The 16,234-nt window shown below is 33.1% G+C and overlaps 1 protein-coding gene across 1 annotated transcript; it reads left to right on the plus strand.

The window, feature by feature from the left end:
- The first annotated feature begins 4,714 nt into the window (after window positions 1–4,714).
- On the plus strand, window positions 4,715–10,553 carry LOC118054372 (uncharacterized). Its single transcript, XM_035065929.2, has 22 exons — window positions 4,715–5,058; window positions 5,183–5,340; window positions 5,868–5,947; window positions 6,413–6,499; window positions 6,625–6,675; window positions 6,775–6,892; window positions 6,982–7,038; window positions 7,142–7,206; window positions 7,324–7,407; window positions 7,526–7,576; window positions 7,653–7,715; window positions 7,801–7,847; window positions 7,951–8,020; window positions 8,108–8,170; window positions 8,519–8,608; window positions 8,692–8,730; window positions 8,842–9,069; window positions 9,158–9,243; window positions 9,490–9,538; window positions 9,625–9,705; window positions 9,815–9,908; window positions 10,075–10,553. The coding sequence occupies exons 2-22, from the start codon at window positions 5,196–5,198 to the stop codon at window positions 10,239–10,241; spliced, it is 1,815 nt and encodes a 604-aa protein (XP_034921820.1). The 5' UTR covers window positions 4,715–5,058; window positions 5,183–5,195; the 3' UTR covers window positions 10,242–10,553.
- Window positions 10,554–16,234: the final 5,681 nt, after the last annotated feature.

Below are 16,234 nucleotides of genomic sequence, written 5' to 3' on the forward strand. Positions count from 1 at the left end.
TAATGGAGAATCAAGATAAAACGAACAATACATCCATTCGATTGTTTTCCTTTATCCAAACAGTGAATTTTGACTAGAAAGATTTTTTTAGGTCGACTGCGATAGCCCCCTTTGAAGTTCACAAGGGCTACAATTGTGTGTTTTCAACATATGGATATCCCCTCAGATATAAATATTCGATAATTAGTTTCACTATTTTTATATAAGGTTTTTAAAAAAAAAATAGAAAAGAAAAAGAAGAAGCTAGCTCTTGCAAAAGGAGACACCAAAGAAATCAGCTTTAAAAGCCTCTTTGATATCAAGAGGATGGCCCCAACTCCGATCTAAATACATGTGATGATTTTCTTCTATTGCTGTAATTTTATTTTATTAATGTGGGTGTTCAGATTAACTTATATATATTTCAATTAATTTTACGAGTTTTAAAATTAACGATTATGTAAGTTTCCAGTAACCATCATATTAACAATACTACAAAGCTCGAAATTGAGATCATAGAAAAAATAAATTTTTTAGTTTCAAACTTTTTATTACTGGACTTCCTACTAGATAGTTATTGCTGTAATTTTATTTTATGCTGACATGAAAAAAAGATTTCTTTCTTTCCTTTTTAATTTATATTCGAGTGCGAACAAACTTTAGGTTTTATAATCTTCAGATAAGCAATATAGTAACATTTCTCTCTCTCTCTCTTTTTCTTAAGAAACATTCCATTTTCCCTTCAAGAGTTCATAAAGGAATTAACTTAAAAAGTGTTTCTGTACAAATTAATCAAAACCTACTTTGTTTGTGTTAAAAGGGTAGGGAACATTTAGGGAGGGTCGACGGAGATTCATTGTTTCGTCGGAAGGTAGTTGATAGTTAGGTGGTTTACTTGAAATAAAAGGATTCTCTTGTAATCGATGGGTTCTGCAACTCTCCTCCCTTTCGGTTGTTTTTTTTCTTTTTTTTTAGCTTTTATAATAATGTGCTTTCTTTCTTTTTATCCTCTTGAATGAATTTTCGATCACATTTGTTTTTAGATGTTGCTTTTCATGACTTTCGGAAAGGGGAGGATCAAGACAAAGACGTTATTTCAATATATTTTTGTTTTATAGGAATATCCTTTGCTTCCACATCGGCACAAAGACGAACTCCCTGTTATATACTGACAGTAGACCTTTTAATTTTCTTCTTTTATGATGTTATATAAATGTACACTTTTTATGTCTAGTTTCTTTGTTTTCTGTAGAATATTTACAGGAATTTATTTTCTAGATTTTCTGTATTTCTTGTTGTAAAAAATATTTTCTTGTATTTATTTTTCATAAAATATTTTACAAGTAAAAAATATTTTATAATCAACTTTCAAACTTAATTTATTTACTGTAAAATATTTTTATCTCATAAATTATCATAAAATATTTTACAAATAGTAACTCACTTACAATATCACCAACCTATTTCAATTATATTTTCATTTCATTATCATCCCCTCCTTTTTCAATATCGTCATGACCATTTTACTTTCACCATCATTTTTTTTTTATCATTACTATTTCACCATCATTTTCTTCTTCATCATAATCATTGAAAAACATTTTATATTTTTATTTATAAAATATTTTATGTAAAACAACTGTCATTGATGAGAACCCAGCTTTACAAAACATAATCAATCTGAATCTTCCATTTTTTTCGTTCTTTTTATCCATACTTGACTTATATTTTATTTTTATTTTTTGAGATTTTAAATTTGAGATTTTTATACTGTTTTGTCAACTTGAAATTCATCGATCACGCGGGAGTACGGAAGAAATTCCATATAAGAGAACATTGATCTATTTACAAAAAAATATACATAAAAGAAAATAAAGTTTTAACTGTAAATTTTAACGAGATGGACTTTACAACTCATGAATAAAACAGGACTAATGTAGAATCCTTTTTCAAAACTAAAGTTTTAAATCTTCATCTCATTATCATTAAGAAGAACTAATTAATTGAAGAGAAGAAATCATTAATCTTTCTCCTCACCAAGTACTTTTTATTAAAACAATAATTTGTTTTTATTTCTTGATTTTTTTTCAATTTAATCCTTTAACATTAGATTTATAATTAAAGATTAAACTTTATAGTTTATTTTAGTTTATTTTTCATGAGATTATTTTATTCTCATAACCAAAATTACAAGTTTTATAGATTAACCTGGTTGCCTTGAGTTTTATTTTATTTTTTTTAGTTAGTTTTTCTTTTCAATTTCAATCGTTACCATCTAGATTAATTTTGAATTAAGCTTCATAATTTATTTTTGTTTACTTTATATATGAGGTTATTTTAATTTCATAACTTGAATAAAAGGTTTATTGGGTTAAACTGGATTGACTCAAATATTTTTTTTGTTATTTTTAAAGATTTTTTTTTAAAATTTCATACTTTAATATTAAATTAATTGAGACATTGAGTCTCATAATTTTTTTTTTATAAAAATGAATTGATCCCATCAAAAAGGGTTTATGAAGTAAAAAGTAATAGTTAGATTAGGATAATAAATGCTTGTACGAGAGTGTAGTAAAGATTGTGTATTAAAATATTTTTTATTTAAAAATAAATTAAAATAATAATTTTATTATTTTTAAAATTTTATTTTTAATATATATAGCACATCAAAATAACTAAAAAACAATACAAAAAATTAATTTTAAGAAGGAAAAAAAATCTGCCAAACATCGCCTACGGTGGATTAATAGTATAGTTGCGGCCATGGCCGTAAAGGAACTTATAATTTTATCTATTTTTTGGGAGGAGGGTAGATAGATTATTAGTTAGGGCATGCTGTTGGAACCTCGGTTGAGTGGTGGACTGTACAACACCAAACCCAAGGAACATTGGTATAAATCATGGCATAGTAGGTGCATGGTCAAGAGGGATAATTAGCAATTAATTGGTTGGGCAGCTCCCATCAGAGCATGCCTTGAATAAAAAAAAAAGAAAAAGAAGAAGAAGAAGAAACACAATGAGAGAAGCAGTGCATTGTTGATGATTTGATATGCAGGATGCAGCCATGCCTGTCAAACTGGGTGCCGGAGACTCTCTCTCGCATCTGCTGCAGCCATCCTTCTTTGCTTTGGTCTCCCGTTTTTCTGGTTTTTTGGACATCCACTATTGTACTGCAGCACTGTCCCACATGATCATCAAATTAATGAGAATCACGTCAGCTTTATCTACATTGCTAGCATGCATTTATTTAAAGTGATCAGCTTTTTTGCCCCTATCTAAAAAAGAGGCATCACTGCTAATACACGTTACTGAGAAATTTCTGTTCTAAGTCTGAACCTATTTCTTTCCCCCCCCGCAGGCGCCCCAAGCTAGAGGCCTCGAGGAAACGAAGAGTAAGTTTATTTACCCTTACGTGAAAGACTGTGAGTATGCATCATTCAAGCATGATTACATACATATCCCCATGCATTAACCAAGAAATAAAATAAAGAACAATATTAATGATAATATTGAATTAATGGGGCATTGAATGCATCTCTCTGCGTATAAAACAAAATTAAACATGACGAAGTTGGTGCATGTGCATCAAACTGTGCTGGTCTTCAAATTATTCAACCTGTAGGATCCAAGGAGATTGAAAACTTTAAGGATATAAAGAATTATGCACCATTTTTATATTTTGAATTTCTTAAAGTGCGGCTCTTCATGTGCAAATTGTAGGAGGGCGGACCTATCTCCACCGAAAAACTTAACAATTTTCTGCAATAACTGAAAAGGGCAGTTGAGTTCGAACAGTTTAATGAGCCATCTTTTCTCGGCAGAAACATCAAAAGTTACCGAACAGTTAATGAGTAGGATCGTAAGCTTGAAATGAGACAGATAAACAATCGTAAGCTTGACATGGGACAGATAAACAAGTCAATTGTTTTTTTTTTTTTGATACTTACGCTGCCTTTTAATCGATCGGTAGAGGGGGGATGGGATATTAAAAATTATCCAGTGTTTGTTTACAAAGAGAGTAGTTTTATAATGCTGATGCTTACGTCGTTATAGTTTTTTACATAAAGCAAATACGAGATATTGAAGCAGTATGTATCATGATTCTTTTATTCTTTTATCTTTGATAAATATCACTTCGACTTTAAAAAAATTAAATATGTTTACTTTTTTTAAATTCAAGATTTTACCCTTGGAGAGAGGGAAAAAAAAAAAATACTCAGTTCCTTTTCTTTTATTTTCTTTCCTTTATCATCTTGTTTTTGAAAATAGGGCTGGAGAATCTTTGTTTTTAGATTCTTGCGAATGATATTTCACTAGCGATCACCTGATTTTATTTTGAAAATCGAAAGAACCAAGTTCCAGTCTATTTGAAAATCACAAAATTAGTAATTATGGTGAAATTCTCTAAAAGGTTGTTGATATAATTTCAAAATTAATTAAAGACTATATATATATATATATATATATATATTAAACATGAGTCACGAAGAGAGAAAAGGTGAAAGGTCAAAGCTGAAGAAGGTGGTCACAAAGGCTCCTTGGAGCCCCTAAAGGCTAAATCAAGACTCTTTTTTTTTTTTTATATATATATATATATATATACTATATAATTTAAGGGAAAAAAAAAAGTGTCACAGACTCACAGTTAAAAGTTAAAACTAAGAACAGAGGAGAAATATTTTTTTGAATATTAAAATTATAGATAGAGAAGAAAGGGGCCAGGGAGGGTGACCACCTGCCAAATGCATATAAAAAGCCGCCATTGCTAACCAATCTCATTCCATTCAATCTCTTTGTTATCTTCCTCACTCCTTTCCTCCCTCATCAAAATCCATACCACCGTAGTTTCCTTTCTCTTTCACCACCTTCTCAATACATTTTCTCACTACCTACCTCTCCAGCTAGAGTTTCCGCAATCCAAACCCAGCTTCTGTTTTCAAGCCTTCTGTTTCTTGGCCTTCCTTCTTCAGTGAAAAGATTGCCTCTCGCTCACTGTAGAAGACCCTGAATTGAAATTAATACTAAACATTCTCTTTCTTCTTCTTCAGGCGGTTTAAGGTCACAGAAAGTTTAACAAAGGTCTTTTACCGTTCTTCTATTCCTTTCCATAACATTGCTTCCTCTTTGTTTATTGTCTGTTGGCTAGCTTCTTCTGTTTTTTTCGTTGATCTCTTTTTTTTGTAAAAAAATGGAATATATATAGGGCACTGTTGAAGATGAACAAAGGAGGAGGAATGAAGAAAATGAAGTACGTGGTGGTGACTGGAGGAGTAGTAAGTGGGCTTGGGAAAGGAGTGACGGCAAGTAGTATTGGTGTGCTTCTCAAGGCCTGTGGCTTTCGTGTTACTTCTATCAAGATTGGTCTGTTCTGCTGCACCTTTCTATCTTAAATCTTCTTTTCTTTTAAATGTTTTTTTAAGCTTTCTATTACTAGAAAAAATAAAAGAAAAGAACCGCTACTCCCTCCTGTGTTTCTTCTCTCCAACCAAATCTCATGTTCAGTGTACAGAAATCCTACCCACCTCTCTGGACTTGTCACCAAAACTTCTGCTTTGGGGGTTATAAAGTTAAATGTTCGGTAAAAAGATCAGCATGTGTAGATTTCTTTTGCCTTTTCATTTTCAATTCCTTGAAATGGGCCTATGTGAAGTTTGCTTAAAATTCCTTCGACAGTTTTCCTGTTCTCAAGTCCTGTTGCTTTGCACTACTTCATGATCTTTTGATGTTGGTCTTCTTGATTTGTAGTCCGTTGTTCATGAAAATAATTATTATGTCTCAATTAGGATCAGGAGCTGTCGCTACTTTCTCCACTTCTTTTGAGTGCTTTACATTGCTGTTCATGCTAACAATTTCTTGTATTTTTTGCTCAATTTTACGTCTCCATTCAGATCCATACTTAAACACTGATGCCGGAACAATGTCGCCCTTTGAGCATGGAGAAGTGTTTGTCTTGGATGATGGTGGCGAGGTAGATAAGTTCCTTCATTTTTTTTAATGTACTCGAGAAGATTTGTTAAGGGGTATTTGAGAAAGCAATAACTGTAGCTTATGCATGCTAAGCATGTAGATAAATTTCCTGGACTCCACATCCTCGAGAGGATATTTCTATGATTCAAAAGATTGGCTTCCATGTGCCTTTTGAATTGTAGTCCATGGCATTAAAATTTATGGAATCTGTCAAAAATTACTGCTGGATATTTCTCATGCCCCTCTATTTTGTTTATGATTACCAACTATGATCATGCTAGATCATATCCATTAAACCTGTGAACTAATAAATTTCTTACTCGTCACGAGTGAAAGTAAGAGAAAATGGCTGGAGTGTGTGTTATTTCAAGGAAAACGAAAAAAAGGAAATCAGAGTAATGACTTTCATGATAGGTAGGGAATTGTTCTAGACTGAGAGAACTGACTTAGTTATCTTGTTTTGAAGGTGGACCTGGACCTTGGAAATTATGAGAGGTTTCTAGATGTCAAGTTGACACGCGATAATAATATCACCACCGGAAAGATTTACCAGGCAAGTGGTTTGAACTTCATGTTTCTTAAGTGTATCAAACATCTTTTTCTGAAGAAAACAAAAATCTCTAGAATTAGCTGACATCTTGTTACTGAAGTTAAGTTCCGTTGTCTATTGAACTGTAGGCTGTTATTGACAAGGAAAGAAGGGGAGATTATCTGGGAAAAACTGTGCAGGTTTATATCTAGCTGAATTTATCTGTTACGTTGTCCTGTAGCCTACCACAAGCTTTACATGTATAGTTCATCTCCTTTATGTGTTTTTGTAAACTGCAGGTTGTCCCACACATCACAGATGCCATTCAAGAGTGGATTGAACGTGTGGCAATGATACCAGTAGACGGACAGCCGGGTCCTGCTGATGTTTGTGTCATTGAATTGGGTGGAACTATTGGTACAGTAACAACAACTTTCTTGATGAATAATTGGTCATGAGCTGTTCTCCATTTTTTTCTGTGTCACTAGAAACTTTCCTGTGGGCAGGTGACATCGAGTCCATGCCATTTACTGAAGCTCTAGGGCAGTTTTCATACCGTGTAGGTAAGACCGCTACCACGTAACTTTACATAATGCTGTCTGAGACTCTTCTTGCCTTTACTTTTTCTGATTAGTCGGCTTCTTCTAAATGATGCTTGTTTTCCAGGAGCTGGCAACTTCTGCTTGGTTCATGTCAGCCTTGTGCCTGTTCTAAGTGCTGTTGGTGAACAGGTAAGCAGCTTAAAGTATTGTCTTGGGATATAATCAGTGTAAATAAGATGATTGTCTATGTGCATATACTTATCGTATATGAAAGAATCATAAAAATCAGTGTATTTACATTTGCAGAAAACAAAACCAACTCAGCACAGTGTTCGTGGGCTGAGAAGCTTAGGTTTGACACCAAATATCTTAGCTTGTCGCAGCACATTGGTAACTTAATCTCTCTCTCTCTCTCTCACACGCATACACACACACACAACCACATGCGCACTTGTAGTGATTGTAACCTCTGTGAACTTCAGATTATGGACTTGCATTTGTTTTACAGGCACTCGAGGAGAACGTAAAGCAGAAACTCTCTCAATTTTGCCATGTCCCTGTAAGTTGATCATAAGGAAAAACCTTTTCATGCATGTTACTTGAATATTGACATGTCTATTTTACATGTTTTTCAGGCAGAAAATATCATCACCCTCTATGATGTTCCTAACATTTGGCACCTTCCTTTGCTTTTAAGAGTGAGTAGACTTTTAGCACTTTTGACATTCAGTTCATTTCTTAGCTTCTAATTCTCACGACTACCATGTGTCCCTTCTCATTTAGGATCAGAAGGCTCACGAAGCAATTTTGGGAGTGCTGAACCTTCTTGGGTTTGTCCAGTGATCCAACTTAGCATTGATTTACCCTCTGCAATGCTTTGCATGATATCTTCTATTTGCTGGCATCCTTAAATGATTGTCTTGTAATGTGCAGGATTGCTAGGGAGCCTAATTTAAAGGAATGGACCTCTAGGGCTGAACTCTGTGATATGTTGCTTGAACCAGTGGGTCCTAGCAAATTTCAATTCACATATTTAGCAACTGTTGCCATGTTCTGCCTGAGATTTATGTATTTAAACCATGAATTGCAGGTTCGTATTGCCATTGTTGGGAAGTATACAGGGCTTTCAGATTCATACCTTTCTTTACTAAAGGTTCGCTTATCTATCATTACCTTCTTAAAGCTTAGGATTATTGTTTCTGCGGGAAGTTTCACTTGTTCATGTGATGAAGTCTTTTGTGAAAGTTTATCCCTGAGGTTGTTGCTGCTCTTCCCTACTTGCCTCGATTATTTGTCTCTTGCCTTCCGCTTTCCTCAAGTTAGCTTCTGCTATTTCAAGAGTTTGTTCAATAATACATCTCAAACTTTTAACCTAGCAGACCATATCTAACCATTCAACTACCATTTAAAACGTTGTGCGAATGTATATGTGTTTATGTCCATAATAAAGATAAGATAATGGAGTCTTTCGTGGTGGTAAAAGCTATTTTACTGTTGACAGGCTCTTTTGCATGCATCTGTTTCTCTCCGCAAGAAACTTGTTGTGGATTGGATTCCAGCTAGTGATCTTGAGGATGAAACTGCAAAAGAGGTTAGTAATTTGGAGTACTGATATCATATAAACTAATCTTTATACCGGATTTTTCTTCTTAACTTGAATGCTCCCCCCTGCAGAATCCTGATGTTTATAAGGCTGCTTGGAAGTTGTTAAAGGTTTGTATTGCTAATGGTTGAAAGCATGAAGCTGATTTTCTTTTTTAGTAGCAGCCCTTAAAAGTTCTGGTAGCTTTCTTTCATAGCCATCTGACCAGCCTACGTCTTCAGGGTTCAGATGGTGTTCTTGTCCCAGGAGGGTTTGGTGACAGGGGCGTGGAAGGGAAAATTATTGCAGCCAAGTATGCCCGAGAAAACAGAATTCCATTCCTTGGAATCTGTCTGGGAATGCAAATTGCAGTCATTGAGTTTGCTCGATCCATCCTTGGCCTGCAAGATGCTAACAGCACAGAATTTGATCCTGACACCAAGGATCCCTGTGTTATATTTATGCCCGAGGTTTTGTATTGTCCCCTCAGTTTAGAACTATGGTGCCAACTGGTTGTCTGAGTTTCCTGTTTATCCTGACATTTTAACTTATCATCAGGGATCAAAAACCCACTTGGGAGGCACCATGCGTCTTGGGTCAAGGAGGACATATTTCCAAGTTATGGACTGCAAATCAGCAAAATTGTAAGTGATTTGAGGGCTTGATAACAGATATTGATATGGTAGCGCCTATGTTCATGTATGATAAATTTTGATGATGTAAAAGGCTGTTATTCATATCACAAGGCTATGAAAGTTACAGGAAGAAACTTTTTGCTTATGACATATTTATCATAAATCAACCTGAAATATGTATACAACAGGTAGATCAAGTTTATTTACTTGTGAATTTCTGATACTGGCTAAACTCTGGATTCTGGATTCTGTCAGATATGGTAATAGAGGCTACATTGATGAGAGACATCGGCATAGATATGAGGTATGGGGTGTCGAGAACTCAAGATGCATATCTTTGCCATGTAAGTAGATAGTTACTCGAGATAATAAGAAGTCTTGTTTATGCAGGTGAATCCTGATATGGTATCACGCCTGGAAGATGCTGGTCTCTCATTCACCGGCAAGGATGAAACTGGTCAACGCATGGAGGTAGAGAGTTTTGGACTTGCAGACTTCCGTTTTTGCATTTTTCAAATTTCTTTAGGATCAATAGTTATATACAGTTATTCTAAGTTAATTTGCCTCATTGATGTAACAGATAGTTGAGCTGCCTAATCATCCTTACTATATTGGTGCTCAATTCCATCCTGAATTTAAATCAAGACCCGGGAAACCTTCTGCACTATTCTTAGGTACCTCTCTCACTCTTCTCCATGTTGCAAGAGTAATATTTTTTTCTCATCTTCAACCAAAAGACTAGTTTTCTTCTTCTCGTCAACTTTACTAGTTACTAGATAGGATGCTTCTTATTTCTAATGTCTAACTTTGACATTTGATAAACAACCTTTCAAATTGCAGGCCTGATAGCAGCAGCATGTGACCAACTAGATTCTCTCTTACATGCTCCCAAGATTCCCAATGGAATGGCCAAAAAAATTAGCCTCTACCCAAATGGAAACGCAACCAAGTTTGCAAAAATACCGACAGATGGTATCTACAGCAGTTGCAATGGTGTGCATGCCTAAACTCTGGTCCTGCTCTTTATTATGGGACCTTTTTTTTTTTCTGAAGCGATACATGTTCTGATGATGCTCTGGTGGTATCTTAGGATATGCTTTGTACAGTAATTTGAGTATTTGGTAGGAGTTAGCTTTGAGAGGGATGGCGGATTGAACAGAGCTTGATCCTGGTAATGGTTGATTGAACAGAGCTTTTTCCTGGTCTTTTATACAGGACAGCCTGTTGTAATTTACAGTCGTACCATACTTTCCAAGCCTTTAGTCTAAGATGGTGTTTTGACTGTGGGATTGCAATGAAAAATCTCTCTAGTTTGCCTATGTCAACACTCATTTACTGGGTAGGAGCATTCCTGCTTCTTTGCTTTCTCTATAATTCAGGCCTCCCCTAAACTTATATTGATGAAGCCTGTGAATAAATCAACGAGCACGCAAGTAGTTTCACTTGCAGATGGCAATTTCTATAGGACCGAATCTGCCTTCTAATAACAGCTCAACGATGATTGTCAGGAGAGCAGAATTGACGTTTCCAGTCTCCAGAAAGAAACCAAAGCTTGTCAATTGTCAAATGGATGGTTTTGGTTTTTTCTTTTCTGTCCTTTTGCAGGAAGGGAAACACCTGTAGAGAACAAATCCTCGTTAAACTGAAAGCATGAAAAAATATTAAAGAGTATCCTAAATTAAATAACTGTAATAAGTTGAAACAGCCTCCTGGAAATGCTATTGCTTGCCGCTAAATATCCTGAATAACTGGGTCCCTACTCTCTTTTGTTTCGGTCGTGTATAATCCGCGGGAAATATCCTGAAACTTTGTACATACGAGAATAACCAGCCTGAAGCCAAACTGGACACCAGTGACATGTTCTTTTGGGAATTATGAATAAACACATGCGAGAACATCTCAGTTAATTGAGCTTCACATGTTATTGCAATCAACAGACGAAAAAACTAACGACAGGCCTTACGTGCGATCGGGCAGGGAGAAAAAAAATGCAAAGCTGAACATGTAGAGACAAATCAATATGAGAATCTGAAGAATATGTTAGGTGTAATATCTTTGATTGATTGAAATGCAATTGCTTGATTCAGGGAGAGGGAGCTGGGTGCAGGGAGATTGATTGATAGGCAATAATAATTATGATCTAAAAGTGATTTAGAATGTAAATACATTGATACTTTACTATTAAAAAAAGAGACGAGATTCTCCATTGAGAGGCATTGGTACCATTATCAGAGCAAAAATTCTAAATTTTATATTTAATTATTTGGGTTAGTATTTTTCTTGCTTGAGTTGTGAGATATTTTTCTTGGGTTCCTCTCTTGAGATGTTTTCTTGGTTTTGATATTATAGGCAGTTTCTCTGTTTAGAGAGATTCTTTTGACATTAAGGTCTATTTTTTTTTTTTTTGATTCAGTTCTTTTCTTTTGATTTATTATAAAAAAAGAAAATTATATTGTTTGTTTTAATGAAAAAAATTACTTCATTTGTTAGTTTCAGCTCAAGATGTTTGTGAATAATAAGAATTATGGGGTCACTTAGATTGGTCATCTAAAACTCTCATTGATTCCAAGGAGATTGATTCCGGGAAGAGTAAGGAGGCTCGTTTTATATATTGATTATTAGGTTCTACTAAACCATATATGTTAAATAATTTCTTATCACCCACTACTGCTTTGGAAATGTGGAGTTATTTTTGAAGCATTTATTCTCAAAATTATATTGCCCGAAAGTTTTAATTGGAGTTAAAAATTGACAACTATTGCCGAGATAATCTTTTTATTGAGCAATTCTATTCTACATTTATTAATTTATGGAGTGAATATACTAAGATAGACCATTCTATTGTTTCTAAAAAGGCCTTGGTGGCACTACAAGTTGTTGATCTTGAGATCTAAAACAATCAATTTCTAATGAAACTAAGACTAAAATTTGAGACTACACACACCAACTTAATCAACTAAAATCAGGTTCCACCTTTAGAGTTATTTTTAGGAAATTATTACATGAAGAACAACGCCTAGTTAACATGACTTTAATTCAGAAACGATGACACTTGAGATGGTTAATTTGACATATTCTGCTCAAAGCAAAGGAAGATTCAGGTTACAAACTTAGTGCTACAATTGCAAGGAGTTTGAACATATTACAAAACACTACAACAAGAAATTCACAATTTTTGCAAAAAAAAAAGAAGAGAGGCATGTCATTAAAAATTGTCGAGTGCAACCTCAAAATCGACACACTAGTCTTTTATAATGTTTTTCAGTTTAATTTCACTGTTGCTTCTTTGGTTCCTTCTTTGAATCAGCAGTCTGTAAGCAATTCTTCATTTACTTTCACACTTGAAATGGTCCGATAGATAATTGTTTCTGCCTTCTCTACCTTTGGCATATAAGGTAAGAGGAATCTACTAATTTCCTGGTTGGTTGACTCTACAACGTCTAATCATATGGTTGGCAATACAAATATTTGATATAATATTTGTGAGTACGAGGGTGAGTATCATATTTATATAATGCTATTTTGAATGGAATTTTGAAGTCTTCTATTAATAATGTTTTTATGTCTCTATATTTATCTGTCAATTTAATTTTTATTGGCCAATTGATAGATAATAATTATAAAATTCACTTTAACTGTGATTGTTGTCGTGTGCAGATCATGCGTTAAGGAAAGTAATAGCAAATGGGCTTAAAGAGGGACATCTTTTTCTTATTTAGATTTTCATTCCTAGGTATGTTTCTTTTAGTTAGAATGTTGTTAATAATAATTGAGACATTCGAAAGTCTATTGTTTTGACTTATTTTATGAAACATGGTTATTGGTTCATGTAAACTTGGTAAAAACAAGTCCTTCAAATTTCCTTCACATAATAGTCAGGCTTATAATTATTTTGAAATCATTTATATTAATGTACAGGGCGTTAGCCCAATTATTTACATGCTCAGTATAAGATAATGTAAACACCATTATCTGTAACCAAACAATCCATGAACCCTCGATTATGTTCTTAGAAATTCTTTCACGTGATGTCAGAAACACTTCAAAGCTGAGGTTAGCATCCTCATCCAATATGGAAACACTAATAGCTTGTTTGATAAAGTGGTTGCAGTTATTTTTTAAATAATTTTTTATATTAAAATGCATGTCAATGATGATTTTTTTTTTAAAAAAAATTATTTTTGATATCAGCACATCAAAATAATTTGAAAATACTAAAAATATAATAATTTGAAATTAATAAAAAAAATTCAATTTTTTTTTAAAATATTTTTGAAACACAAAAACTAATAGGCCGTAGATAATTTAAGCTTCCTATTCCCAGGTAATAAGATGCTAAAACAAAACGCAATTCACTTTTGCAAAAAGTTCTGGCCAATGCCCTTTTATTTCCCATGCAGTCCCTTCAATGGTTCTCAACTAAAGTTGTTTGTTTTGAAATTCTCGGGCATGATTCCTTTTCTGGAGTGATTACAAAAGACTCCCGTGAAGTATGTCCTTAAGAAGTTAAACATCCAATTAAAGAGAAATTCATTGATCTTCGATTCTTGTCTAAAGCAAGAAACAAATTCCATGCCCTGGAAAGGAGGATGCAAGCTAGCCATCAACATTTGGTTAAGTCTACAATTCAACATGACACTGAAAAACTTGAACATTAACTAGTTGATGTCCTATATAAAAAATCCCATTAAAATCTCACTTTCTACAGGATCCCTCATTTTTTTCTAGCAGTGCCATAAACTCGCACCACAAACAAGCATTTAACGATTAATAAAAAAAACTTAAAAAATAAGGGATTTTTACTATTCACTCTTCACAAAAACACTATTTATTATAATAATATTTCATTGATTTTTTTTTTCAATCAATATTTTTTTTTCATTTAATATTAAATTTAATTTTTATTAAGTTATCTCACTTCATGACACGGATTGTAGGTTTGGCGGGTTGAACCAATTGACTTTGATTTTTTTTTAATTAACTTTTTTTTTAATTTTATCTTTTTTAATATTGGATTGATTAACAAAAAAACTAAAAACTAAAAGAGAAGTTTTTACCTCCTCAAATAACACTATTCACTAGAATAGTGTTTTTTTTATTCTCTTCTTTTTTTTTTTTTTTTTCTAATCTATGTTTTTTTTTCAATTTCAATTTTATTCTTCAACATTAAATTTATTAAGAATTGTATTTCATATTTTTTTTCAATTTGCTTCCTGGGAGTTTATTCCATATTCACGATCCAGACTGCTGGTTTAACATGTAACTCTATGAACTTGAGTTTTTATTTTTATTTTCTAATTGATTTTTTTTTTCAATATCATCCTTCAATATTAGGTATTAGGTTGCTTGATAATTAGGTTTCGCAATTTGTTTCAGTATAATTTTTATGAGATTATTCCAATCTTATTACTTAGATCATGAATTTGATGGATTAACCATGGATGACTCAAGTCATTTTTTGTATCTTTTTTTTAATCATTTTTTTTTTTTATAATTTCATTTTTCAACAATGAGTTTATTGAGAATTAAGTTTTATAATCAATTTGTTTTCTATTGGGTTATTTTGGTTTCATGACTCGAGACGCGGGTTTGACAAATTGACTCAGGTTTTTTTTTTTTCAATTAATTTTTTTCAGTTTCATCATTCTATATTAGATTTATTAAAACTTGAGTTTCTTGATTCGTTTTGATTTGATTTCTATAGGGTTACTATGATCTTATGACTTGGTTTGCGAATTGACAAATTAACTCAGGATGATTCAAATCGGTCCAATATGTTCTTGTCTCAATGTTTATTAAAAAAATCTCATCTTAAATATTTATTTTGACTCAAACTATATTTTTACCAGTTATTTGGGTTGTCTTTGGATCCTTGATAAGGTGAATGAGTTACATCAAATCAATTTTTATACAGTTTAGATTTTTTTTCTACTAGAAAAAATATTAACAATGCTTAAATATATTTTTTTATATTAAAAAAATTATTTGATCCTAGCGTTGGCAAATAATCCAGTGTTCTTCTAAGAGACAGGGGGGGAATTTTCTATTCTAAATCCCTTCTTAAGATTTTATACGTGTATAAAAAATATTCCTGCTTATGGGTGCATTTATTGTTTCATACAAACCAAATTTAAGGCATTAGAGACTAAAATGCTAGCTCCTAATTGAAGCAGCATAAAAAAGTTTGTTTTTATCAAACGATGCCTTCATTAATAAGAGTGATAATTTGACTGGAAGCTGAACTTAAGAATCGGCTACCGAGCTGCAAAACTAGCACCAATAGTATAGGAACCAAACGAAGGAACATACCTCTTGCAACTGTGGCAAAACCTTTCCCCCATAGAACAGGTCAATAACAATGCCTGAAAAAATATCGATACCATACTTGGTGAAAAGAGGAAGAAACCAAAAGGTTGAACGAAGCAAACCGTACAAATAAAAGATTAACGGAACAGAAGTGTACTACACAATTAGTGTGGTGTTAATGGAAACGAAGAATAACTAAGATCAAGTTAAAGAAAAGCTGCATATCATGCTTTAGCTGAAAAGAATCTTATTCGGGCAGGAAAGGTGAAGCAGGACCTGTGCTGTCCTCCTAAATATATCATAACAGGGTGCTTGCTATAGCAACCATACCCCCTGATTACCACAAGGAAGCTTGCTTGAAAGGAAGTGTATTTATACTTGTGGCCAAACATCTATACAGATATTTCCTGGTGTGTGTGTGTTGTTCTTAAAATATTAAATACACATGCGTATACCAAAAAAAAAAAAAAAAAAAGAGTACAAATAAAACACTACAGAAACTAAGGTTTAAAATGTAAAAGCCCTCCTGAAACTTGAGTAAAAAATGAAACTCCGCCCTAAACTAAAAATAAATCTAACTTTTCATTCTATTTAAGCTTAAGTTATAGTGTTTCGATATAATGATGAGAACCAAGGATTTTTCAAGTTGAGTAGAGTTCTAACATGAATTTTGAGTTTTAATTAAAACTATTTA

The sequence above is a fragment of the Populus alba genome, chromosome 3 (assembly GCF_005239225.2).
Source record: "Populus alba chromosome 3, ASM523922v2, whole genome shotgun sequence".
NCBI lineage: Eukaryota > Viridiplantae > Streptophyta > Magnoliopsida > Malpighiales > Salicaceae > Populus > Populus alba.